Here is a 25,601-nt window from a genome sequence, read left to right as displayed (position 1 = left end):
CAGAAAGAAAATCCAGCATGGTCTGGAGAAGGAAAGAGAGATGCCTGACGCAGAGAGCAGGATTGCCCATTCTTCTGGAAGCATAGACTAGTTCATGAAGCAAACGCATCTGTACTGCAGCCCATCCTCTGTGAGTTCCTACGAAGTAAGCAGTCATATAATACTTTTTAAAGTTAGAAATCATCACAAACCAATTGGTTTTGGTTTTCTTTATATATTAAGCAGTAATGTAATAACACTTAGAAAAATCATCCGTTGGAACCAATAATTACAACATCAAAATCTTGTACTCAAAACAAAAGAAAATTACAATCTTTGAGTTTGTTTGAATATTTAAATGTGAAAGCAATTTTCATTTTATATGCTTGTCTACCAACTAATAAATTTCTCATTAAAAATTCAGAAAATGAAGTTAACACTTCCCATGAAGTAAAAACAAAATGATACACAAAACTGTTAAAGTGTTACATCTTTTAAATCCTCTGAACAATACATTCATATGAGATTTCATATAAAAACTTCATTTTTATCCAAATCAAGTAACTTCTTAACTCTCTTTAAAGATCAAGAAAAAGATATTTTCTCTCAATGATTTCCAGGCTATTAAAAGTCAGTAAAAAGCAATAAAGCTAGAGGACATGAAGCACATTTCCTGATTTTCAGTCTTTAAAAACTAAGTTTCGGACTATAAATTATTTCATATTTGCAAAGTATCCATGGTAACAATAAATAGATCATCATAATGTAACTTTTCTTTCAAAAACGTAATACGCAGTACCCTTCATGAAACTTAACTTGCTTTTAGCAGTAAGCAAGAGCAATAACTTTTAAATAACATATTCCAAAATGTGCAATACTTCATAAACTTCTGAACAGCCTTCTTTCTGATATTTCCCTTCAGCATTTGGGAAACTCTTCTAGAAATATTTGCTGCAACCAAACCTTGAGAGTTTATACTCCGCACACAAGAGCCTCGTTATTTCTCATGTGCAAAATGTCCTTCTTATCAAGTAGTTCATACAATTTAAAGTTCTCCCCATATGTCTCTGAAACAGCCATTTTGGGGGTAAAAATCTGACAAAGCACTTCAGTGCAACATAAAGTTAAGGTAAAAATGAAAGGTAAACACTCACCATGTAACTTTTTTTTTTTTTAGTCATCATTTATTCTACAACCTCTTCTCCCAATCAATCCCATCCCAGTCTTCTTTCCCATCACAGGCCACAACATTTTTTACAGCACATTCCCTCATCCTAGACTCTGTATATCTTTCTGTTTAGTCCACTTGGCATTTTCTGCCTCCTCTCACATGTTAAATTCTTTCAGTGACTGCTAAAATCACACCAGCTTTTAAAAAAACCTAACCATCCATAAATGCAATGGGTTGTCTACATGCCTGTTTCGTCAATGGAGCTAAGAGAGCTTGGAAAATATCACCTAATGGCTAATGAGACGTGTTTTTCCACATTCTCCCTTGACTGAATTGACTAGATAGCTCCATTATTTCAGTGGCTGAGCGATCTAGCATATAGAGAAACAATTAAACTTACAACTGAACTTACAAGACAACACCGAACTGGCATCCCAACAACAGTCGATGTACGCTCACAAAAGGGAGAAGAATATTCAGGCTGCTGTTCATTCACATTTAAATCAGTTTGGAGTTTTTCTACTGGTGAAATCCATCTCCTTTCCACCAACACATGCTCAGCCCATCGCTTCCTACTCCTTCTCCTTCTCCTGCAGCTACAACATTTAGTGAACAGTCCCCAAAAATGCTACTATACAAAAGAATGCAAATTTTGGGGCAACATGGAAGGGTTTACTCAAAAGGAGTTCTCAAGCAGCAGAGAAGCTGTCCCTTCCTTTAGAGGAAAAATCACAGAATCGCCTCGATTGGAAAAGACCTTTAAGCTCATCCAGTCCAATCATTAACCCAACACTGACAAGTCCCCCACTAACCCATGTCCCTCAGCACTGTGTCTACACGACTCTTCAATCCCTCCAGGGATGGGGACTCCACTACTGCCCTGGGCAACCCCTTCCAATGCCTCAGAACCCTTTCAGCAAAGAAATTCTTCCTCACATCCAATCTCAACTGCCCTTGGCGCAACTTGAGGCCATTTCCTCACGTCCTGTCACTTGTTCCTTGGTTAAAATCCAGCACAGGATATAAAAATCAAGACAACTTTTCAAATTCTTGCATTATATACAGCTTTAGATAACGTTGATAAAACTGCTGAAACACAGTTTACCTGAAGAAGGGCAGCAAGCAGCATGGAACTTGCAGAAAGTGAACACAGTATTTAACAGTTACAAGACTGTTTTTCTTTTGGTTTTTAATACATGCAATAAAATAGTAATTCAAATGATATCTAGCATCTAAAAACTGATGAGGTGTCTTAACTAAATGCTAGTCTTATAGATAACATCACTCTGACCTAATTTGTGGAAAAATGTGACATATTTGATCATACAGATGGATATAATTAAATTATATGTATGTATGTCTATATACAAAAATATGGACGAGACACTTTCATTCTTCCTTTATAAGATCCAACAGCAACGAATACCAAAAGAAATACAATTTCTGATACACAAGTTGAAGGCACTTTAATTGAAAAAATAGTCAAAAATAAAATATGACCTTTTTTGTAAGGAGGAGTGTGTAATCAAAAACAAAGATATTCTGGAAAAAGAGTAGAAATTAAGCTTTCATAAATAAAACATAATTATTTGCTACAAACAGAGGAATAAAGCAACAAATTCAGCAGTGGCTCACAGAAATTTGGAATTCTTGAGAGTAACACTAAGAAAAAGTGAAGGTATAAGTGTTAAAGAACTGCTCTGTTTGCCACAATAAGTTTCAGATAGATAAATTATTTGGGTTTCATTTGAAATCTCTCTAGAAAGCCAGTTGAGTGACTTACTACGCTAATCCATACTTTCCCAAAACCACTTACCTTTGCTGAAATCTTTAGGATCCAACGATAAACTATAGCCAGGGAGAGTTTCCAAAAGCAATTTGTAGCAGGCCCTCCAGCCAGGTTCGGGGATGCTGGGTGCAGCGCACTGCATTGCTGCTATCCGCTTGAAAAAGGCAGATTTGCGGTGAAAACCGATGCGTTCGTACAGCTCAGAAAGGATGCTGTAACGCTGGATTTTTTCTTCTTCTGAAAGCTGAAAATTTAAAAGGAAAAGAGAAAAGGATTGTTTTTAATGAAAATTTTTCAATGCATATCTGTGTTAAAAAATAATAATAGGAGGAAATAAAAATGTAGCAGACGTAGGGGCAATGGGTGTGAGCTGGACCACAGGAGGTTCCACTTAAACTTGAGAAGAAACTTCTTTACAGTGAGGGTGACAGAGCACTGGGACAGGCTGCCCAGGGAGGTTGTGGAGTCTCCTTCTCTGGAGACATTCAAGACCCACCTGGACGCCTTCCTGTGTAATTTCATTTAGGTTCCTGCTCCAGCAGGGGGATTGGACTGGATGATCTTTTGAGGTCCCTTCCAATCCTTAATATTCTGTGATTCTGTGATATCTCCAACACTACAGAAGATTAGTGATTTTACACATAGCCAGTGATGACAGCTTCTACTGCCAGGAAAACTTAAGCTTGCTTCCAGTTCAACAGCCAACAAAAGCAGCAAAGATAAAGAGTTCTTTAGACAATTTATTTGTCAGCAGTACTAACAAGTAAATAGTCAAAACAGTCAATAACATCTAAACAGATCCACATTTTATGGATGATATTTAACATGATATTCATATACATAAGGAGAATGCAAAAATATACAACTTGCAAAACCTATTGATTTACCAAATTAAACATTTTTATCCTTTTAAGATTAAATCTAATTATTAATCCTGAAATTCCTGGGGCTGTTCAGCCTGGAAAAGAGAAGGCTCCAGGGAGATCTTATAGCGGCCTCCCAGTACCTGAAGGGGCTACAAGAAAGCTGGGGAAGGACTTTTCATAAGGACAGTTAATGACAAAACAAGGGAAAATGGGTTTAAACTGGAAGAGGAGAGAATTAGATGAGATCTGAGGAAGAAATTCTTTCCTGTGAGGGTGGTCAGACACTGGAACAGGTTGCCCAAGGAAGTTGCAGATGCCCCCTCCCTGGAAGTGTTGAAGGCCAGGTTGGATGAGGCTTTGAGCAACCTGGTTTAGTGGAAGGTGTCCCTGCTGATGGCAGGGGGGTTGGAACTAGAGGATCTTTAAGGTCCCTTCCAATCCAAACCATTCCATGATTCTATGAAATCTCAAGCTAGGAAAGCAAAGAAACTACTGTTTCAAATTTTATGTCCCTGATCTTGTAAAGCACAAAATTTTCATTCCATGATACTCCATTTATGCAGCCTGCCAACCAGTGAGGAAGAATTTAGTGAAAGATTAAGCCCCATTTGCCTTAAAGTTGAAACAAACTTGATGAGTTACTACCAACAGGTGCTTCTTTAGCTTATCAATATACCGGCACAAGTCCCAGTTAACCATTCATTCCTCTGTACTTTGAATTAAAATCTTGCTTTGAAATCAAGACAGTCAAGAAGAAACTGCCGCAGCAACTCTGGAAGCCACCAACTACTTCAAGTCTACATCCCAGTGACAAGGAAAATAGAGTTCTGAAGGTGGACCAATGCTGACACCTAGTGCACAACATCCAGCATGCACAACCAAAAGCAATATAAAATAATTTAAATTACTCTAAAGCTACTAACAGGTTTTGCAAAGGAGTTTAAAATTACAAACTTCATGCAAAAAACAGCACTCAAGGACAGAAACAGCATTTCTGCAACTCATTCTTCAAAACTGAAAGTAGTAATCAGTGGATTGTGTGTGTTTAACTTCAAATACTTAAAGCCTTGGAAAGTCAAAAGATGCTAGCCACACTGGCTAACTTTTACAGAAATAATTAGGTCTTAGAAATGAAGCTTCAAAATCTCTTTTAGTGACTCAAATCCTAATATAATTACAAAAAAAGTTGGTTTGCAAATGTCACTTCTAATTTTGGACATAGGGATACAAGAGACATCAAAGAAGCCTGGAGTTTTCAGAGGCACCATGACCTTATCTGATAGTTCAAATCTTAGTACTTCAGAGTATGAAAAGAGACAGAGAGATCAGCAAATCATTTTAGAAAGTTTCAGACCATTTTTGAAGCTGAAGTTACTATTTCCCACAGAACTGACAACGCAAGACAATGCCCAGTGCAAAAATAGTGCCCATCAACATAAAAGACCCACCCCTGAAACAGGAGTTGTAAAAAAGGCAATTACACCAAGCTGAAAACTTCCATGAATCAATGCAGCTGGAAAGAACACGAGGCACAAAAATAAAATACAGAACAATTTTAACCCAGTTTATCAGAATCCCCAAAAGCTTTCATTCAGAAAGAACAGGAGATGTCAGATTAAAGTCACCTACTCCAGCAGAAAAAAAAAAAAGCTGCTCCATCCTTTTTTTTTTTTCTCCTCCATTTTTATCATTTTTTAAAAGTTAGCCCAATAAAAAAAAATACGGCAGCAGAGCCAGAAAGGGCACGAGCACATAATTGTGTATAAAGTCAGAAAAGATTAAAAAAAGCCACTATCAAAAGCTATTCCTCAAACAGATAACACTGTCAGTGCTCACACACCTAGGGAAACTAAAATTTTAAGAAAAGATGGGGTCATGCTATTCAGGTAGACACGAGCACTCACTAGTAATTGGAACAACTAACAGAGAGGCCACAGAATCCCAGAAAGTTTTATTTTTATCATATCTGAGTAAGTTTTTAACATTGCTACCTAACTTGTTGCTTAATGATTGTCTCCAAAGTTATTCAAATATTTTCTGCATTTGCAAGAAACTGTTTTTTCATCACCACAAAGAGAGCAAAATTGCATTTTTTTCTCAGGACAAATAGTTATGTGTTACCACCTAGTGATTTAAAAGCAAACCAGGCACACATACTCCAAGTAATTAATTCAGGGAAGACTGCAGCAGGCATTCTGCAGGTTATTAGTGTAGCATTCACATCCTTCCTCACCTTACCAATTTATAAAATTTTAAGGCCTATAAGGTGGCTGCAAAATAGCCAACACCTGAAGCAGAGCATCTTTTCCATCTGGTTAATTAACTGTTAGAACAAACCAAGTCAGCAATTGCACCTCTAAAGGCTGTAGTTCACTATCCAAGCAACTAAGCCAGTTTTTTTCACAGGCTTGTTTTAAGACAGGCTCCCAAGAAAGTAGCTTTTTATTTGTTTTTTAATTATTCCTTACTATATTAAAATTCTATAATCTCACTTTCTTTGTAATTAGATGTTAAAATTTATTCCTCATAACTGCATGTAATGATAAGTCTTATTACCCTGCAGCTCTCCTATAATCAGAAAATTCCAATTATACTATGTTACTAGACTGGGGAGGAGACTGAATATACAGAAGGAAACTAGTTTATCAGAGGCACATGCTTTATCCTGTGAGGTGTTTTCTGCTGTTGAATATTGGTTGTGCTGAAGTTCTATCCACCTGCAAGAGAAAAACACTGTCCTACAGTTTGCCTCCTGTATCACAGGATGACTCCTCCTTTGAGTTAGTTAATTATAAACTATTATCTGCCCCCATGCTATGTGCAGTAAATCCTGAAGAGCTGTAAATCTAATTTGCAGCCACACCCCTCTTTATGGAAAATACATTCCCCACCACTGGAAATACTATCTTACTCATATTTCTCATAATAATGTTTTCTAGAAACACTTCCACTCAAGAAAATGACAAAATAGTAGACAAGTGCAGTTACAAGCTAGAGGAATGTCATCCTTGATTGAAATCAATAAAGGTGAAGAATGGTTCAGAGCTCAGCAGCGAGCCTCAATGCACAAATAATCAATGTTGTCAAGGTGTCTTTTTTTTTCATATGCTGAATTTCTACAGTGGCATAATGGTAATAGATAGAGCTGACATCAGGAGATGAACAACTGATCATTAGGTCTACAAAACACAGTAGAAGATTCAGGGGAAAAGACTCAACCCAAACCCAAAAATTTTTTAAAAAAATCAGTGACTACCAATATCATAAAATCACAGAATGGTTTGGATTGGAAGGGACCTTAAAGATCATCCAGTTCCAACTCCCCTGCCATCAGCAGGGACACCTTCCACTAGATCAGGTTGCTCAAAGCCTCATCCAGCCTGGCCTTAAACACTTCCAGGGAGGAGCATCTACAACTTCCTTGGGCAACCTAAGAAGAAAAATTATCACCTGAGAAGAAAAATTATCATCCTCCTGAGTATCCAATTTAATGTATCTTTTCTTCTAGAGCACATCTACTGAGTAACCACCACCATCTAGTTTGATCTCCCATGCTGTGCAAATGATAGAGTTACACTCAGAATCATCATAGAACAGCCAAGGTTGGAAGGGATCTTGAAAGATCCTCTGGTGCAACCTTTTGTGGGAAAGGGAGTCTACACTAGATCATCTAGCACCCTTTCCAGTAGCATCTTGAAAACCTCCAGCAATGCAGACTCCCTCATGTCCCTGGGGAGGTTGTCCCAGTGAAAGATTTCTTACTAAAATATTTCTTTTCTTACATTGCAATGAAACCTCTCCCAATGCAAGTTGTACCCATTGCCTTTGTCTTCTCCACGTGGCTCCTTGTGAGAAAAGAGCCTTCATCCTCTACTCAGTTGCCCTTTAAGTCCTGGAGTACATGATGACATCCCCCCTGAGCCTTCTCTTCTTCACAGAGAAAAAGACCTAACTCCTTCAGTCTTTCCCTCCTCACCAGGCGGGTTCTCCAGCCCTTTGATCATCTTTGTGGCCCTCCTTTGGATCCTCTCCAGGCTGTCCATGTCTTTCTTGAACTATGGGGATCAGAGCTGGACACAGTACTCCAGGTGTGGCCTGACAGGCGCTGAGTAGAGTGGGATGATCACATCTGTGTCTCTACTGGCAATGCCCCGGCAGATGCATCCCAGGATCCAATTTGCCTTTGTTGCTGCAGCAGTGCACTGTTGCTGCAGATGGGGACCCACACTGGAGCAGTCTGTTCCTGAAGGACTGCACCCCATGGAATGGACCCAGGCTGGAGCAGTTCGTGAAGAGCTGAAGCCCATGGGAAGCACTCAGGTTGGAGAAGTTCATGGAGGACTGTCTCCCGTGAGAGGGACCCCACACTGGAGGTGGGGAGAAGCGTGAGAGTTCCCCCCAAGGAAGAAGGAGCAGCAGAGACACATGTGACAAACTGACCACAACCCCCATTCGCCATCCCCCTGTGCCACTGGGGGAGAGGAGGCAGAAAATCAGAAGCAAAGTCAAGCCTGGGAAGAAGGGAGGGGTGGGGGAAGGTGTTTTAAGATTTAGGTTTATTTCTCATTATCCTCCTCTGATTTTGACTGGCAATAAATTAAATTCATTTTCCCTAAGTCAAGTCTGTTTTGCCACTGACTGTAATTGGCGAATGGTCTCTCCCTGCCTTTCATTATATTTTCTCTCCCTTGCCCAGTTGAGGAGGGCGAGTGACAGAGTGGCTTCTCATCAACCCACACTCCCAAGTCCTTCTCCTCAGGGCTGCTCTTGATCCGTTCTCCACCTGTATTTGTGCTTGGGATTGCCCCAACCCAGGAGACTCAAATGACACATATAATTTCTCATTCACAAAGTCTTATTTTTTTTCCTCTAATACAAAGTGAAAGTTGCATCATCAGTAGCGTCAGAGAGGAGAACAGGTCATTCTCACAACCACAGTAATTGTTTCCATAAGAAAAAGAACAGAACAACAATATTGGAGTTTGCAGGCCACGAAAATAACCATGCAAGAGAAAAATATTGCCACAGCAGCTTCTGTGAAAGGCTACAGAGCTGCTGGCGAAAGACAGACGACAGAATTAAAGAGAAGGCCCTTAGCACTGCAAGGGTTACGGCAGTTAAGGAACGTTGCAACGTGGCAGCTTATCAATTAATCAATTTCTTATGTTGGGTTAGAAAATTGACTCCACAGAAGGCTTAATAAACTGAATGGTGTGGACTTAAACTGCTAGTCTTACCAAAATGTAACAAGCAAAAGAGGCAAAACAGTAAGAAACCTCAGAGCTTTGTATGAATTCTTTCAACCACAGCAGTCTCTCTGTAGCCAGTGACACCAAGCTTGAGACACTGATAGTGTAGTCTTGTTCTGTGGTGGTACTGAGTGTTTTTCTCACAGTTCCAAATACTGATTTTCTCCTCTGAATTCCTTTCAGATTTGGCCTAACCAAGACTCTGCACTACACAACAAAAGTTTAATTGATTAACAACACTAGTCAGCCTCTTAAACTCACCTTGCAACGGGCTATTCCTGATTTGCTCACAGTTTCACTGAACAAGATACAATCAAGAAAAAACCCACTGCAGATCTGTCCCAAGCAGCTATTTTTCCCTTGTACAACATCACAATAGAACAACAATGGGATTTTTTTCTTCTTCGCAAGGGAAAATAACCAATAGAGTCTTTAATCTCAACCTAAGTCCTCATGTTTTTAGATGAACTCTGAATACCTTTTTTAACCAGACTCTCAGATGTGAAAATGCTCAGAAGTCAAGTCCTAGTGAGAAAGAAGGTAGTGAGACAGCTAAAAAACTGGAGTTTTCTGAATCTAAGTAATTTTCACACTTCAGTATAATCTCTCAAATGAGAAGAGAAAAATAACCGGACTTTCTGCACCAACCTGACGAAGGTTGATATAAACCGCGTTCTGAAGAAACTCAGAGGCTTCCATGCTCCTTTTCTGTATTGCAAGGACTCTGACTGCCTTCACGCAGGCTTCCAGTTCAATCACACCAGCATTCTTGTACTTGAAGAGGGAGAAAATTAAAATAATATTGAAGCATCACACCTTTTAGATTCGATAAGTATTTCTGCTCAACACACAAATCAGCTGTCACATCTTCCAAACCCAGCAAGTCCTTAATGCTAGTGACTATACTGTTAAATTATCAACACATGTCCAAGTGAAAATTAAGGTGTCATCTAAAATGTTATCATTCAAAACAACCATTATCAGCTTCTTCACTCCCTTTTCTTATTTTGAGACACAGCACAGCCTCAGTCTGAGAGTTCAGACAAGGAGAAAAGTTGGGAATCTCAGTACAATTTTGGATAACCTCATATATATGGTAGATGTGGGTGGTGTGACTGCAACAAAGCAATAAATTCTACCTTCACAGTGTAATAGGTATGTACACAAAAAGGTCAGTTTTACAGTAATTCATCACCACCTAAAATTGTTCTGTCATGATAAATAAAGAATTAATTTTGCCTTTATTAATTACAAAATCTGCTAGAGACGCACAGGAAGCTGTAGCAACAGACCTTTAGTTTCAGTGCATCAATTTTCTCTTTAGTTAAAACAATATCACTGATGAGATGTGAATTACAAACCATCCTGAGTTTTCTAGTGTCTATTTACAAAACATTTTCTGTAAATGACTGTTCCAGTTGCTCAGCTCACTTAAGAAAGGCAGGAGACTATACAGATGTGCAGAACTGTTTGAGCTCAGACAACAAACACAGGCAATTTTCCAGACAAACAGTCTGATCCACTTATTTCCTCAAATAACACTGATATTGGATATTTGACTCGGTCTATCTCCTGTTGAAGTTAAATTCTGTTCAGACATTTATTTTGTTTGAAAACTAATGGAGGAAATAAAGCTCAGAACAAAATGTAAAGGTTACTCCATCAAAGTAGTTCCATATTTCTCTCTTTTGCATTTATATCAGCAAAAACAAATCACTGGAGATTGAATCCATTTTAGAAGATGCTACAAAAGTTTCTTAAGCTCAGTGATAACATTAAAGAATATATAAAGTGCTGCTTCCTCGGCATCAGAGCTAGGAGTTACTCTACCTGTAGGTCTTAAACAGATGAAAGCTTACTATGCATGTCTTGAACAGTTATAGATCAGTCCCAAGACAAAGCTCTTGGTTATTTGCAAGTGCAGCTGCAGTGAAGCATAGTTATTACTGGTTGAGAGCATAATGTATATAATTACAATAAAAATATAATTATCCTGCCCTAAGTCCAACAAAGTCCAATAATTTTATACTAATAAATAAATCATACTCTTTCTAGATAAGCAACTTACCCTTAAAACATAAAAAGCTGAAAGCACACTTGAGAGTTATTGTTATATTGATGGATTCAAATTTATCTGAAACTATCCCCAAAACTATCACTTTTCATTGCTCCTGATCATAAATTAACTCACGCACACAATTTATCTGGTTTCATTTGGAGAGTCTCCCTTCAACACAGACATGGAAATGCCACATCATATTTACATTAGCTTAAAAACTACGCTGGAAACTGTTTAATTTTTGTAAATCTCCTTTTAAGAACGTTTGTTCTTCCCATTTCCTCCATGATGCCCTACCTCTCCTCATGCTCGACATAACCAGCCTCCCTGATCAATCCTGTCAAATCACATCCACCATCAGCAACCTCTTCATAAACTCCTGAATTCCCTGGAGGTCATTCCCACAGGCACAGTAAATACATATTCAGCTTACTCAATGCATAAAAGCATCACTGGAGTTGATGATGTAGGTATCAAGGACCATAAACATATGTAATAGTGAACAAACCTTCAAATATCTGACACTTCTGCTTAGACAGAATCTAAGACAATTAATCCAAAACCTTCAGGTACCAGCAGGCACAGTAAATAGTTACTCACCACACTGCTGGTTTAGGTGTTGTCTTTGACCAAAGCTCTGAGATTCCCAGTCTCTAAACCAAGCACTTGGTTCAGAAGCATAAATTATCCCTAATTCTTCTATTATCCCATATTCTACAAACTTTATTGCATATGCTTTAGAAGACCCTCTGAAACAAAAAACCACAGCAGTTCATTATTCACATGAATTTCAGTGAAGTTTCTTCAAAAATAAGCAGGATTACCTTGCCATAGTAAGAAATGGCTTCTTTATATTTGTCTATGATATCCTCAGGACTAAGGCAGTTCTTGGCACGGCCTATCTCAGCGCTGGTATCTGCATTTATACCATTTGAAGTCAGGGCACCTAGAACAGAACAGGGTAAGAAATGAGCAGGAGGACTTTTAGCAAATACTAAATATCGAAGAAGAAAACTAAAATATACTTTAGGTTTGACAAAAGCATACACAAAGAATAGTGTATAGCTATAGCTATCCTATTTCTAGGTAGTGCCCTACCTAGAAAACACTCGTTCTGTTTTACTGTGCTATTTTAAAGAGGACAAATGAAAAATGGATTCAATCATACAATCAGCAAAGAGGAAATAATCTTTCACTTAGTAAAACACAAATATATTCATAATCTTTTGCATTTTTTTGAATATTTAGACTATGAATAAAATATTAGATTGCTAAATAGTAGATTGCTAAAATTGGATTATGGCCACATCTCAATATGCAATTTTAATCTTTGAATTATTCCTTGTTTTATTGTATTTCTAAAGCACAGCTAAGAAAAAAAAAAGTGTAATTTTTTAATGAACTAATTATTAGAACAGTGACCTTCTCCACCAATCATTTAAAACAACTAATTCTCTTCCATATGTCTAATCACAGACAACCAAGCATCACATTTTAACAAAGGCCACCAAATCTGAGCCTTCCACATTAAAATAAAAAAAAAATTACTTGAGGCTCAGACAAAACACTAAGAAATTGTGTTTCTTATATAAAAAGGAAGGTGAGAGACAGAAAGAGTCTTTGCATACATAAGGGATAAGAATCTGAAATAGAAGCCAAGAAAATTTGGAGTATTACAAAGAACATGAAAATTTTCTTTCTAGAATTTAATTTTATTGCAGAGTTAACATAATAAAATTGAGAATATACATCAAAGGTTTGGCAAGGTTCTACACCCTTCTACATGTTACTTAATCTGTATGATTATATAGTAATTTATTTCTCCAAGAGGTTTCTCTACTAAGATGGCAAAGAAAGCTTTGTGTTTCAGAGCTGGACCTAACTCTCTACAGACAGTTAAAAACTGCTGTGACTTTCTAGTCCCCCTGCACATACAGAAATAAGTTATTTTACGTGCCCAAATTCTAAAGCAACTTTTTAATGTGTTTATCAACCTTAAAGAATCGTACCAAGCACATCTGTAGATTAGCACCTTAGGGTTTTGATGGAAGTTAAGTGCAAAATCTTTGTTAGTGATGATTGTAACAGTACCACGACACTACATGTGACCATTTGGGTTTGTTGGTTAAAAAATATTTTTAAATCCTCACTACTCATGAGAAGAAACAAACTTGATTAGAATGTACATTCTACAGGGACACAGTCATGGAACCACATCGTTTGTTTTGTGCCAGTTACCCTTCAGTCTCTTTGCTTCCTCAAGATTTACAGTAAAAAACTGAAGCATGAGGAATCAGAACTAATTTTGGCAGGTGGCAGTAACTATCTAAACAAATGCAAAACATATGTAAGTAATAAAAGAAAAGATTTTGGAAACATGCATGAAAATAATGTACCTGGATCAATGAGAACTTCTTGTGCCCCTGAAAGGAGGAACAAAAAGGATTTTTTTTTTTCAGCCTTAAATACAGCCAACAAAATAAGCTCTTAGAATGTTTTACAACTAACATCAGGCTTGAACAAAATTATAAAGATTTATTAGGATCATCATTGCTATTTTGAAGGACTACTAATCATGATTAAAGTAGTCACCATATGTTAAATCTCCTTTTGTTAAAAAAACAAATATAAAAATCCTGTAAACTTGCAACAAATTCACGTCAAGAAGAATTGATGTATTTTCAGTGTATAATTTAAAGCCATACCCTTTTTCTTTATTCTTGTTTTAGTTGGCAAGTTTCCATCACAATCCACTTACTATATTTTAATATCAGGTCCTACGGTACTTGAAACTCCTTGTGGGAGCTCATTTACTCTACACAATACTCTAGAATAACATTTTCCAGTCATTTTAGCCCTTTCAATTGTCATTCATTTCACTCCATCAAAGTTTCTGAATAATTGAATCATGCCAAACCAACAACCCAGACTATTCACATAAAAGAGTTGCCAAGAGTATTGCGAAGTTGGATTGTCAGATCTACAACACCTCGTTGCCCTAAACTTTGATTAAATATGGCAATAAAATTGTTAAAACCAAGGGTTAAACAGTCAAAAACAATTTATTGAGCGAGACAGGACCTCCCTTCAGTTAATTTGCTCAGACTCCAGACTAGTGAAGTACAGTTTTAGAGCTAGATCGAAAAGATACTCCAACACTTCACCCAGTGAATTAATTCTGCCTGGGGACACAGGTGACAAAATTAAGAGCTGAGCACTTCAAACCAATAAAACACAACAGAGAAACCCCAAACAGCTAGTAAGCTAAATATAAAACAATCTAGACTCAGCTTATTCAATGTACAAATCACACAGCCAACAGGCCATGGCCAGGTTCCTGGACAACAAGAACTAAGCAACTCGAAATCTTTACGCTGAAGGCTGCAGAGATGAATCCAGCCATTCAAGGGGAAACAGCCTAAAGCTCTCCCCCTACAAACAAAAGGTTTTAGGAAGGTGAGAAGTCACACTTTTTAAAATGTCAAAAGTTCCCTTTTCACAATCAGCAAGACACTGCAGTCCAAGGGCTCGTGGCAATGGCCAAGGAAGAAACATGTCTTTGGAGCACGCAAGGTTCCATGTCTCCTTCCGTCAGAGAAGTACTTTAAACACTATTTTATCAACTAATTCTTTTCTGAATTAGTTATTTCTATCAAAAGTTTCAAAAGAAGTTGAAGGGTACACCAACAGACAATACCCTGATGGTTACAGACAGGTATGAAATATATTGCCATTCCACTTAGTGGGGGAAAAAAAACCACCAAAACCCCCTCCTTTAACACTGTCCTCTTCAGCTCCTGCTCTTTATTATACAAAGAGAGACGATATCAAAGCTTCTTTTTTCAAAGATGTTTCTGAATAAAGCAGACACCACAACATTTTTTGAGCAGCCAGGTCCTGTGTTATAGCCTAAAAATGCCAAATGGTGCAAATGGTGGAGGTCACAGGAGATTTAAGAGAAAGATGTTTCGCTTGACCGGGTCTGGGCACAAAGGCAGTACCAAGACACCCCATCCTGGCAAGGCTGAAGTACAGGCACAAGAAGAGGTGTGATTCCAGGCACATCAGGAAGCAATAAAGGAAACTCTCACATCGATATGCCTCAGAAGCTGACACAGAATCATAGAGTCACAGAATGGTTTGGGTTGGAAGGGACCTTAAAGATCATCCAGTTCCAACCACCCTGCCATCAGCAGGGACACCTTCCACTAGATCAGGTTGCTCAAAGCCTCATCCAGCCTGGCCTTCAACACTTCCAGGGAGGGGGCATCCACAACTTCCTTGGGCAACCTGTTCCAGTGTCTGACCACCCTCACAGTGAAGAACATCACCCCTGGTATGGCATTTATTGATTTGTGCAAAATTTGGAAACCCCTTACCCTACAGAAAAAGACACTGGAATTTGTTCCCCAAATTAAATACTGTCCTCACAAAATTAATTATAACAAAGTAGATTATAAACCAAGGTGCAATTTGAAAAGATTTTAAATGAAAGGCACTGTAGAGTCAAGAAAAGGTATTGAAAAGAAACCTTCAGAAAACTATGTAGGAAAAAGACATCACAACAGCATCTGTTTGGCTAGACAGAGTTTAGCAGTTCAGATCTCAAAACATTAAGAGGTCATAACCAGAGTTAGTGAACAATATCTAATGGACCATGCAGAAACATTTTCATCTGGAAGGGATTAAAAAAAACCTGTAATGAGTTTTTCTTCACACCAAAGTCCTTTGAAAAATCTTTTCATGCGAAACTAAAACATTTTTTAAAATATGTCCACACTAATAAGTTTGCAAACAGGACTCTGAATTGTAAGACAACTTGTATAGAGGAGCAGCAATAATATACTCAAAATATATTTTATTTCATTATTCTGATAGCTGTGACTTATTTGTTACCATCTTTAGTAACAAGGAGTACCTATCACAAACACACAGTGCAACATCTACTGGTAAATGTCTGTTGAAAAGTAGACAAAGGTCAGTAACTGTGTGAAAATATAAGAGTCAACATAAAATGCACTCATAGCTGATGGGACCAAACACAGATTGTAAAGATTTTAGCTATTATATGAAAAATTAGTATTCTCTCCTGAAATAAAGTAATTTTACTCTCACAATTATCTGCTGTCAACATGCACAGTTTGTAACAGAGATATTTCAATGCAAGGGTTTACTAGATTGTGACTTACAGAGGAATAAAGATGGGTGGTCACTTTCTTTCGATGAAGAAAGTCATTTTGATCACATTACACACAAGAGCACTTAATCCTTAACAGCTTCTGTTGGTTTCAGTACTGTGGAAGAACCTGAGTATATACGTAGAAACATCTGTGCTGGGTTAGAGCAAAGGTCCCTCTAGTTTATAATAATCAATACATTTTCCTCTCACTACCTCAGCCAGGCTCCCCTGGAAGCCACAGAACATTTCAGGAGCCTTAAAACCATGTGTCAAGTGTTAGTTTATGCGATTAAAGATTCATCTCCACAAACACAAAGGAGCACAGAGGAACAGTGACAATCAGCTGAACTCCAATTATAGAATCCTTGAATAGTTTTGGTTGGAAGGGACCTTAAAGCTCATCCAGTTCCAACCCCCCTGCCATCAGTAGGGACACCTTCCACTAGACCAGGTTGCTCAAAGCCTCATCCAACCTGGCCTTGAACATTTCCAGGGAGGAGCAGCCACAACTTCTCTGGGTGACCTGGGCCAGTGTCTCCTAGTAATAAAAACAACCTAAATCAGAGCCAACAGAGCTGTCCAGGGGTGAAACCCACCACAAACAGTAAACACGAGCAACCCTCTGGATCACCTTACAGACAGACTCAGGGGGGATACAGGGAAAGAACATCTTGGGATTGTACAAGATTTCTTATGGGATGTATAGGAGATGAAGCAAAGACAAGGAAAAGGATGGATTCAAGGCAGTTCAGGGAACAAGCATGGCAAAATAGAGAGATAAGGGGAATGCATGTGTGTGTGCAGGTCTAAGTACCAGCAACTGGAACAGGGCTCTGGGTCTTGGAGGCTTGTAGGACCAGGTGCCAGCAACTGCTGCAACTCAGTTAGACTGTCAGATAGACTTAAGAGCTTAAAACCAGCTCCTGGATGGATCCACACTCCTAACAGGCTTTCATCCTGACCAGCAGAGAGGGGAGCAGGATCAGGCTGGTAGTGCTGCCTGTGTGGATGTCAGCGCTGTGTTTGCTGCCTGTGTTGGTCTGTGTGGCTGTGTGTACATGGGCCTGGCCACCTACTGGGAATGGACACTCAGCCTGGTGACCTGGGGACGTGGGGTTGCAGCAGCCTTGCCTCTATCACACTAACGAATCTGGTAACTCCTAATGACAGGGAATTCCATGTCATCACTATACATTGCATAAAGAACAATTCCTTCCATTTGCTTTTCCATCTGCTAGCTCTATTTGATGTCCTCCAGTTCTTCTATCAGAGGAAACACTGAACCTCTGATCCCCATCCATCCTCTTCCACAACGTTCATCGTATTACAGAGCTCTCATTTCTCCTCAGCCATCTCTTTTGCTAAACTGACAAGTCCTAGACTATTCAGCTATTCTTTGTACAGAGACCATATCAAGATCATCTTTGTTGCCAATCTGCAACCTCCTTCTAGTAGAAAAATGGGGGATAAGGAATATGAACACCTTTTTGAGATGGAAAACGGAAATAACATACAATATTCCAGATGCAGGTGAGCCACAGACTTCACAGTATTTTCTGTGGTTTTCTCTCTGTAATTCTCCTAGTGAAATTCTCCTAATGACTTCTAAAACATTTTAAGCAGACCATTTCTCAAAGAATGTCTGTCATATCAATGTTAATACAATCCTCATATTAGTTATGCACTTGGGTGTTTAGAAAAAGTATATTTAATCTTAAAAATCATGTTGGTGTATTGATATTCAGTTAACCAAATCTATTTATTAAGTGTTGACTTCAAAATAGCGAAACACCTCTGAATAAATGTACCTAACTTACTCTTCTTAATATGTGCAGCTCTGCCACATCATATGTACTTTATGAAAACTGTCTTCATCTCCTCCAGCAAAAGTCAAACTAATCAAACACTATTAACAATCAGATGAGGAGATCAAAAGCTTTGCAACAATATGCAAAGGATACATGTTGATATTAACATGAGAACAGGAGAAGAGTCATTAAAGTAAGAATGTTAAAAAGAAATACAGTTCTCCCCTCCCCCCCCCTCCAGTTCATCCCGTAACTTTACAGAATCAGGAATTAGGGAAGAAATTTTCAGATGTTCAGTGGCAGCAACCAGAATCAAAATGAAATCCTGCCCTTACCTGGTCTGTGCCTGTTGCCTGCCTCAGCAGAAAGAGAACCTCCTTGTGCCCTGCGAGATCCAACTTTACCTCCAGTCCCACCTGGATAATGATAGATGACTGATGCTGAGCATAAACCCTCCAGAGCAGCTGCAGAACAAAGGAAAAAACCAACAGATTAGTAGAGATACTTGCAAGAAGTGAAGTATCCATGTAGTAAAGTCTATTTACACAAACATAAAGTATGCCTTAAACTGGAGACCTAGTGACAAAGGTCACAGGAAAGCCTGAGATACTCAATGTCCTTTTTACCTCTGTTTTATCTTGTAAGGTTCACCCTCAGACCTCCTAGGTCCTCAAACCTACCAGCAGAATCTGCAGTAAGCACCAGCCCCAGCCCCCGTAGAGGCAGACAGACACACAAAGCACTTAATGCAGCTGGATGCAAATCCACAAAACCAGGTAAGATGCATCCACAGATACCAAGAGAGCTGGTCAATGTGAGACCACTCTCTTAACCACTCCAACAGGTCATGCCAGTTGGGGAAGGTTTCTAATGACTGGACAAAGCGAAACATCATACCCTCCTTCAAGAAGGAAGTACCAGGCAGATCAATGTCAGCTCCCCAGAAAGGCCCTAAAGAAATCCTGCTGGAAGCCATTTCCAAGCAGATGAAGGACGAGAAGGTGACTGGGAACAGTACACATTGATTTACCGAGGATAAATCAGTCCTTGGCAATCTCACTGCCTCCTATGATGAGATGATTAGCTCAGAGAATCACAGAATCGCCTCAACTGGAAAAGCCCTTTAAGATCATCCAGTCCAACCATGAACCCAACACTGACAAGTCCCCCACTAACCCATGTCCCTCAGCACTGTGTCTACATGACTCTTCAATCCCTCCAGGGATGGGGACTCCACCACTGCCCTGGACAACCCCTTCCAATGCCTCAGAACCCTTTCAGCAAAGAAATTCTTCCTCACATCCAATCTCAACTGCGCTTGGTGCAACTTGAGACCATTTCCTCTTGTCCTGTCACTTGGTCCTGGGTTGAACAGACCCACCCCCACCTCTCTCCACCCTCCTTTCAGGGACTTGGACAGAGCCAGAAGATCTGAGCCTCCTTTTCTCCAGCCTAAACAACCCCAGTTCCCTCAGCCATGAACTCATCACACTTGTGCTCCAGACCCTTCCCCAGCTCCGTTGCCCTTCTCTGGACACGCTCCAGCGCCTCCATGTCCTTCTTGGAGTGAGGGGCCCAAAACTGAACCCAGCACTCGAGGTGCCGCCTCACCAGTGCCCAGTTCAGGGGCAACTTCCCTGGTCAGTGGACAAAGGAATGGATGCAGTGGCTGTTGATTGGATATTCTGACTTTCACAAGACCTTTGGACATGGTCTCCATGTAGCCAAATTGATAAATAAGGTTTGGATAGCCGGTCTATAAAGTAGGTGGAAAATAGGCTGGACAGCCAAACTCAAAGGATTGTGATCAGCAGTACAAAGTCCAAATGGTTGCCCTTTTCTAGTGGTGGCCCTCAGGGATGAATACTGGGAATAAAACCTCGATGTCTTCATTAACAGCTTAGATGATTGCATAGAGCACTCCCAGAAAATTCCTAGGCAATACAAAATTGTGGGTAAGAAAGAGCGGTGCAGGCCTTCAATGCAGAGAGAACCTGACAGGCTGGAGATATGGGCCAACAGGAGCCTCATGCAGTTCAAGAAAGGCTTGTGCATCTCAGATGGGGCAAGTCTGTGCAGCAGCGCAGCCTGGGAGCTGACTGGCTGGAAAGCAGCTTTGCAGAAGAAGACCTGGGGGTCCTGGTGGACTACAAGTTAACAGCAGTCAGCAGTAGGCCCTGGCAACAGCAGCGGCCACCTGCATGCTGGGCTGTAACAGCCATAGTGTCACCAGCAAGTGAAGGGAAGCAATTATTCCCCTTCTATTCTGCATCTCAGAGACCACATTTGGAGTAGTGCGTCCAGTTTTGGGCTTCTCAGTACTAGAAAGGCATTAACATCCCAAAGCAAGTCCAGTTGAAGGGCAGTAAAGTGGTCAGGGGGCTGGAGCCCATGACGTAGGAGAAACAGAGAGAACTGGGTTTGTCCAGCCTCAAAGAACAAGAGGCTGAGGGGAAATCTTACTGATGTCTTTAAACACCCAGCGGGAAGGTACAGAAGAGATGGAGGCAGATGCTTCTCAGCGGTGCAGCGATTGGATGAGGGTCAACACAAGTTGACACAGGAAATTCTGCTTTAATGTAGAAGGACTTTTCATAAGGGCAGTTAACGACAAAACAAGGGGAAATGGGTTTAAGCTGGAAGAGGGGAGGTTTAGATTAGATATTAGGAAGAAGTTATTCACTGTGAGGGTGGTCAGACACTGGAACAGGTTGCCCAAGGAAGTTGTAGATGCCCCCTCCATGGCAGGGTTGAAGGCCAGGCTGGATGAGGCTTTGAGCAACCTGGTCTAGTGGAAGGTGCCCCTGCTGATGGCAGGGGGGTTGGAACTAGATGAACTTTAAGGTCCCTTCCAACCCAAACCATTCTATGATTCTATAACAATTTATGTTTTGTTGTTGTTTTTTTTTCAGACTACAAGCAGCAAAATGTTAGAACAAGTTGCTAAGAGATTGTAGAACTTCCACCCTTAAATATACCTAGAACTCCACTGGACACGTCCCTGAGCAACCTGATCTAACTGGATGTGACATGAGCAGCAGAGCAGACATGGGGACCTCCAGATGTCACTTCCAATCCAAATTATTCTATGAGTCTGTAAGTATAATCTGACAGTCCAACAGAGGGGCCTTAAAATATTTTCATGCTCTGCACAAGGAGAAAAGTTCTCCTCTCCTGCTTGAAGAATCCTGAGCCATTTAACCTTTTGGAAGAGTAGAAAGGAAGAATCAGAAGGTCAGAAGGTGTTAAGGTTTTCACAATACATAACCTACAGAGCCATTAGGAAGCTAAATGGATTACCAAGGAGAAGGAAAAAGCTAAAAGCAGAACTAAAGACAGCAATTGTCCTGAAAGGGTATGAAATTCAGATGCAGAAACTGTGCTCAAAGATCACTTGTATATCCAATAAATAGTAAAAAGCAGGAATTAAAAAAAAGAAAAGGAAAGGATGAAGGAAAAGGCAGGAAAAGAAAGCGAAGCTTAGGACCTAATGTGAAAGGAAGGAAGTTGTGCCAGTGGAAATTAAACTCTTGTGGCTTTGGTAGATGCAAAGGCAAAAATCTCTTCCTAATAGTCCACAGTAGATACCCACAGGAAAGACTTTTTAAAACATCTGTGCAATTCACTGATAAAACAAACATCTTCCAGAGAATCACTAAAAAGTCAGATGCAGATTTTTTTTTAAAGTACATGCTTTACTGCAGTAACACATTTTACATTGCAGGTTTTCTTAAACACATTTCTTTCGCATGTCCTACTCACTAATTTTTATTTCAACTTAATTCTTAGTCACACCTGATATTCAGATTTTAGTCACCAAAATAATGTCTACTTTTCCTAATACAGAAGGAAATTTAGAGAAGATAGTTTGATTTCCATGGTTTTAGCAACTAATGATTTAATTCACTATCACCACTGAATCATACCTCCAAGCCATAGGAAGTCATTCACAGACCGCAGAAGTTCCACCGCCATATGGTAATGGACCAAGGAATCTTGTAACATGCCCGCCTGTAAACACAGGTCACCAACGTGTTTCCTCATCCGGCCTTGGCAACGCTTCTTATAATGTCTGCAAAATAAAAGGCACGATTCACAGTTACTTACAGGAAACGCATATTTGATGTCATAAACACCTAAAGTCAATTTTTTTTCTTCCTTAATAGTAAATTAACATTAATTTACTCTCTTTCTCTGAGCAAACATCCAGTATGGATTCTAATCGGCATAATACGCAAACGGAAAAGAATCAAGAATTTGAGGACATACTGGAAAAAAGTAACACATCACGTATTTTGGCTACACAGCATTTAGGCACAGAGAGTCACAAAGGCTGCACTTCAGAGCACTTTAACAGCCTTGTCACAGACGGAATAAAACAGAATCATAGAATTGCCCAGCTTGGAAGGGACCTCAAAATTCATCTGGTGCAATCTTTCATGGAAAAGGGCAGCTGGATGAGATTATAGAATCATAGAATGGTTTGGATTGGAAGGGACCTTAAAGATCACCCAGTTCCAATCCCCCTGCCATCAGCAGGGACACCTTCCACTAGACCAGGTTGCTCAAAGCCTCATCCAGCCTGGCCTTCAACACTTCCAGGGAGGGGGCATCCACAACTTCCTTGGGCAACCTGTTCCAGTGTCTGACCACCCTCACAGGAAAGAACTTCTTCCTAATATCTAATCTAAACCTCCCCTCTTTCAGCTTAAACCCATTTCCCCTTGTTTTGTCATTAACTGCCCTTATGAAAAGTCCCTCCCCAGCTTTCTTGTAGCCCCTTCAGGTACTGGGAGGCCGCTATAAGATCTCCCTGGAGCCTTCCCTTTTCCAGGCTGAACAGCCCCAACTCTCTCAGCCTGTCCTCACAGGAGAGGTGCTCCAGCCCTCAGATCACCCTCGTGGCCCTTCTCTGGACTAGTTCTAACTGGTCCATGTCTTTCTTATGTTGGGGGCTCCAGAACTGGACACAGTACTCCAGGTGGGGCCTTACAAGAGCGGAGCAGAGGGGCAGAATCACCTCCCTCGACCTGCTGGCCACGCTGCTCTTGATGCAGCCCAGGACATGGTTATTGGCCTTCTGGGCTGCAAGCGCACATTGTCTGCTCGTGTTCAGCTTCTCAGCACTTTCTCCAGTTGTGTCTTGAAAACCTCCAAAGCAAGGTTTTCATAGTCCTCAGTGGTTATCTGGTTGCCCTTCCATAGCTGCCATGCATCTTTTTTGCTTTTAACTACACCCAAAAGATCATCATTAAGCCAGGGTGGCCTCTTGTTCCATCTCCTTCCTTTCCATCAGTAGGGAAGGGAGCGGCTCTGTGCTTCCAGGAAGCTGTTCTTGAATAACCAACAGGACTCACAAGCTCCTTCACCATCCATGGATTCTTCCCATAGAACCCCTCACATCTGGGCTCAGAGCACATTGAATTTGGCTCTTCTAAAATCCAGGATCTTTGTTCTGCTCCTGCTCTTCAGTGTGATCAGCAGGATCTTAAACTCCACAACATTCTCATCACTGTATCCAAGGCTACCACTGGTAATTATGGTGCCAAGCAAGTCCTCTTGGGTTCTAGACATTAAATCTAGCCCTGCATTGTTCCTAGTCGGCAGGTTCAACATAGACCCAAAGAATGCTGTGAGTTGGAAGGGACCCACAAGGATCATAGAATCACAAACTGGTTTGGGTTGGAAGGGACCTTAAAGATCATCCAGTTCCAACCTCCCCTGCCATCAGCAGGGACACCTTCCACTAGACCAGGTTGCTCAAAGCCTCATCCAACCTGGCCTTGAAGACTTCCAGGGAGGGGGGATCATCGAGTCCAACTCCTGTCCCTGCACAGGACAATCCCAACATTCAGACCATGTGTCTGAGGCCACATGTTGGCCAAATGCTGCTGGAATCTTGTCAGGCTTGGTGCCATGACCACCTCCCTGGGGAGCCTGTTCCAGGGCTCCACCACCCTCTGCCTGAAGAACCTTTTCCTAACATCCAGGATGTAGCAGGAAGCAGTCCTCAATGCATTGACAACTTCTGCACTGCTGCATTGCTTTCCCAACAGATGTTCATGTCATTGAAGTCACCTGTGAAGAGCACGTTCTGTTGGCCTGACACTTCCTTAAGCAGCCCAAATAAGGTTTCATCAGCCTTGTCATCCTGACTGGAAGGTTGGTAACAGATATCTGATATAAGATGTCCCTTGGTGATGACCCCTCTAATCTTGACCCAAAGGCATTCAACAGAACTTTCATGACTCCACAGCTCAGCTCCATACATTCATACATTCAAATTTCTCTTTCACATGAAGTACAAGTCCACCCCATCCCCTCTTCTTCCCTTCCTATCATAGAATCATAGAATGGTTTGGGTTGGAAGGGACCTTAAAGATCATCCAGTTCCAACCCCCCTGCCATCAGCAGGGACACCTTCCACTAGACCAGGTTGCTCAAAGCCTCATCCAGCCTGGCCTTCAACACTTCAGGGAGGGGGCATCCACAACTTCCTTGGGCAACCTGTTCCAGTGTCTCACCACCCTCACAGTGAAGAACTTCCTAATATCTAATCTAAACCTCCCCTCTTTCAGCTTAAACCCATTTCCCCATTTCCTATCATTCTAAAAGAGTTTGCAGCCATCCATTGTGGTCTTCCAGTCACGTGTGTATTCCCACATTTCTGTAGTTCCTATGACATCATAACTCTCAGACTGGGCAGAGCTCCAGTTCCTCCCTTTTGTTCCCCAGACTACTTGCATTGGTAGATATACACTCGAGGTGGCTGAACTTAGGGCTCTTGCCTTTGGAGAGGGTTACTATGAGGAGCATTCCTAACAACTCTCAAGAGACGCACTCATCTACTCTGTTGCTTATGAACATGTAACTGTCACAGTTTTGGACACCACCACCCCAAGTTCGTTAGTTTCAATTCACAAAGTCAGCCAATCGCTAGCGAAGATTCTCCTGTCTCTTCTTGGTAGGTGGATCCTACCTCTCCTCAACAGGCTGCATTTGTGAAGGCCATCCCATGATCGTAGAAACCAAAGCCCTGGTGACAACACCATCCACAAAGCCAGGTATTGATCTGCATGATGCAGCAACTTCTGCCTGCACCCCATCTCTGACTGCCAAGACAAAGGAGATCACTTGGGCACCTGTACACTTGACTTGTACCTCCAGGGCTCTGAAGTCCTTCTTGATCTTGCCCAAGTTTTGCTTTACCATGACACTGACGCCCGCATGAAAAATAAATAAGGGACAGTCGTCTGTGCTTTTAACTAGCTGTGGCAGTTGTCTCTCTGTGACATCCCAGATCTTGGCTCCTGGCAAGCAGCAAACCTCTCTTGACTGTACACCAGGCCAGCAGAAGGGTGCACCAGTGCCTCTCAGCCTCTACTAGCCCTCACCGTGACCTTCTGCGGGTTTCATGATGTGCTGCTGGTGCAGCTTCTCCCTGTGAATTTCACTCGTGGGTTTTGTCCTCTGCCAAGGTTTGTATCTCTTGCTGGTTGGT

The 25,601-nt window shown here is 40.8% G+C and overlaps 1 protein-coding gene across 1 annotated transcript; it reads right to left on the bottom strand.

Moving 5' to 3' along the window:
- TRAPPC9 (trafficking protein particle complex subunit 9) lies at nt 1–25,312 on the bottom strand (the record flags this gene model as incomplete). Its single annotated transcript, XM_010172960.1, has 7 exons — nt 25,080–25,312; nt 22,027–22,172; nt 18,436–18,564; nt 11,938–12,059; nt 9,703–9,828; nt 2,967–3,183; nt 1–138 (listed from the first exon to the last, which is right to left on the bottom strand). Coding segments are annotated over exons 1-7 (1,111 nt in total), but the record flags the coding sequence as incomplete, so codon positions are not given.
- Between the last annotated feature and the right edge of the window lie 289 nt (nt 25,313–25,601).

The sequence above is a fragment of the Antrostomus carolinensis genome, unplaced genomic scaffold (assembly GCF_000700745.2).
Source record: "Antrostomus carolinensis isolate BGI_N321 unplaced genomic scaffold, ASM70074v2 scaffold788, whole genome shotgun sequence".
Taxonomy (NCBI): domain Eukaryota; kingdom Metazoa; phylum Chordata; class Aves; order Caprimulgiformes; family Caprimulgidae; genus Antrostomus; species Antrostomus carolinensis.
The sequence above is the reverse complement of the archived record's forward strand: the minus strand, read 5'-3'. Positions and strand labels throughout refer to the sequence as shown.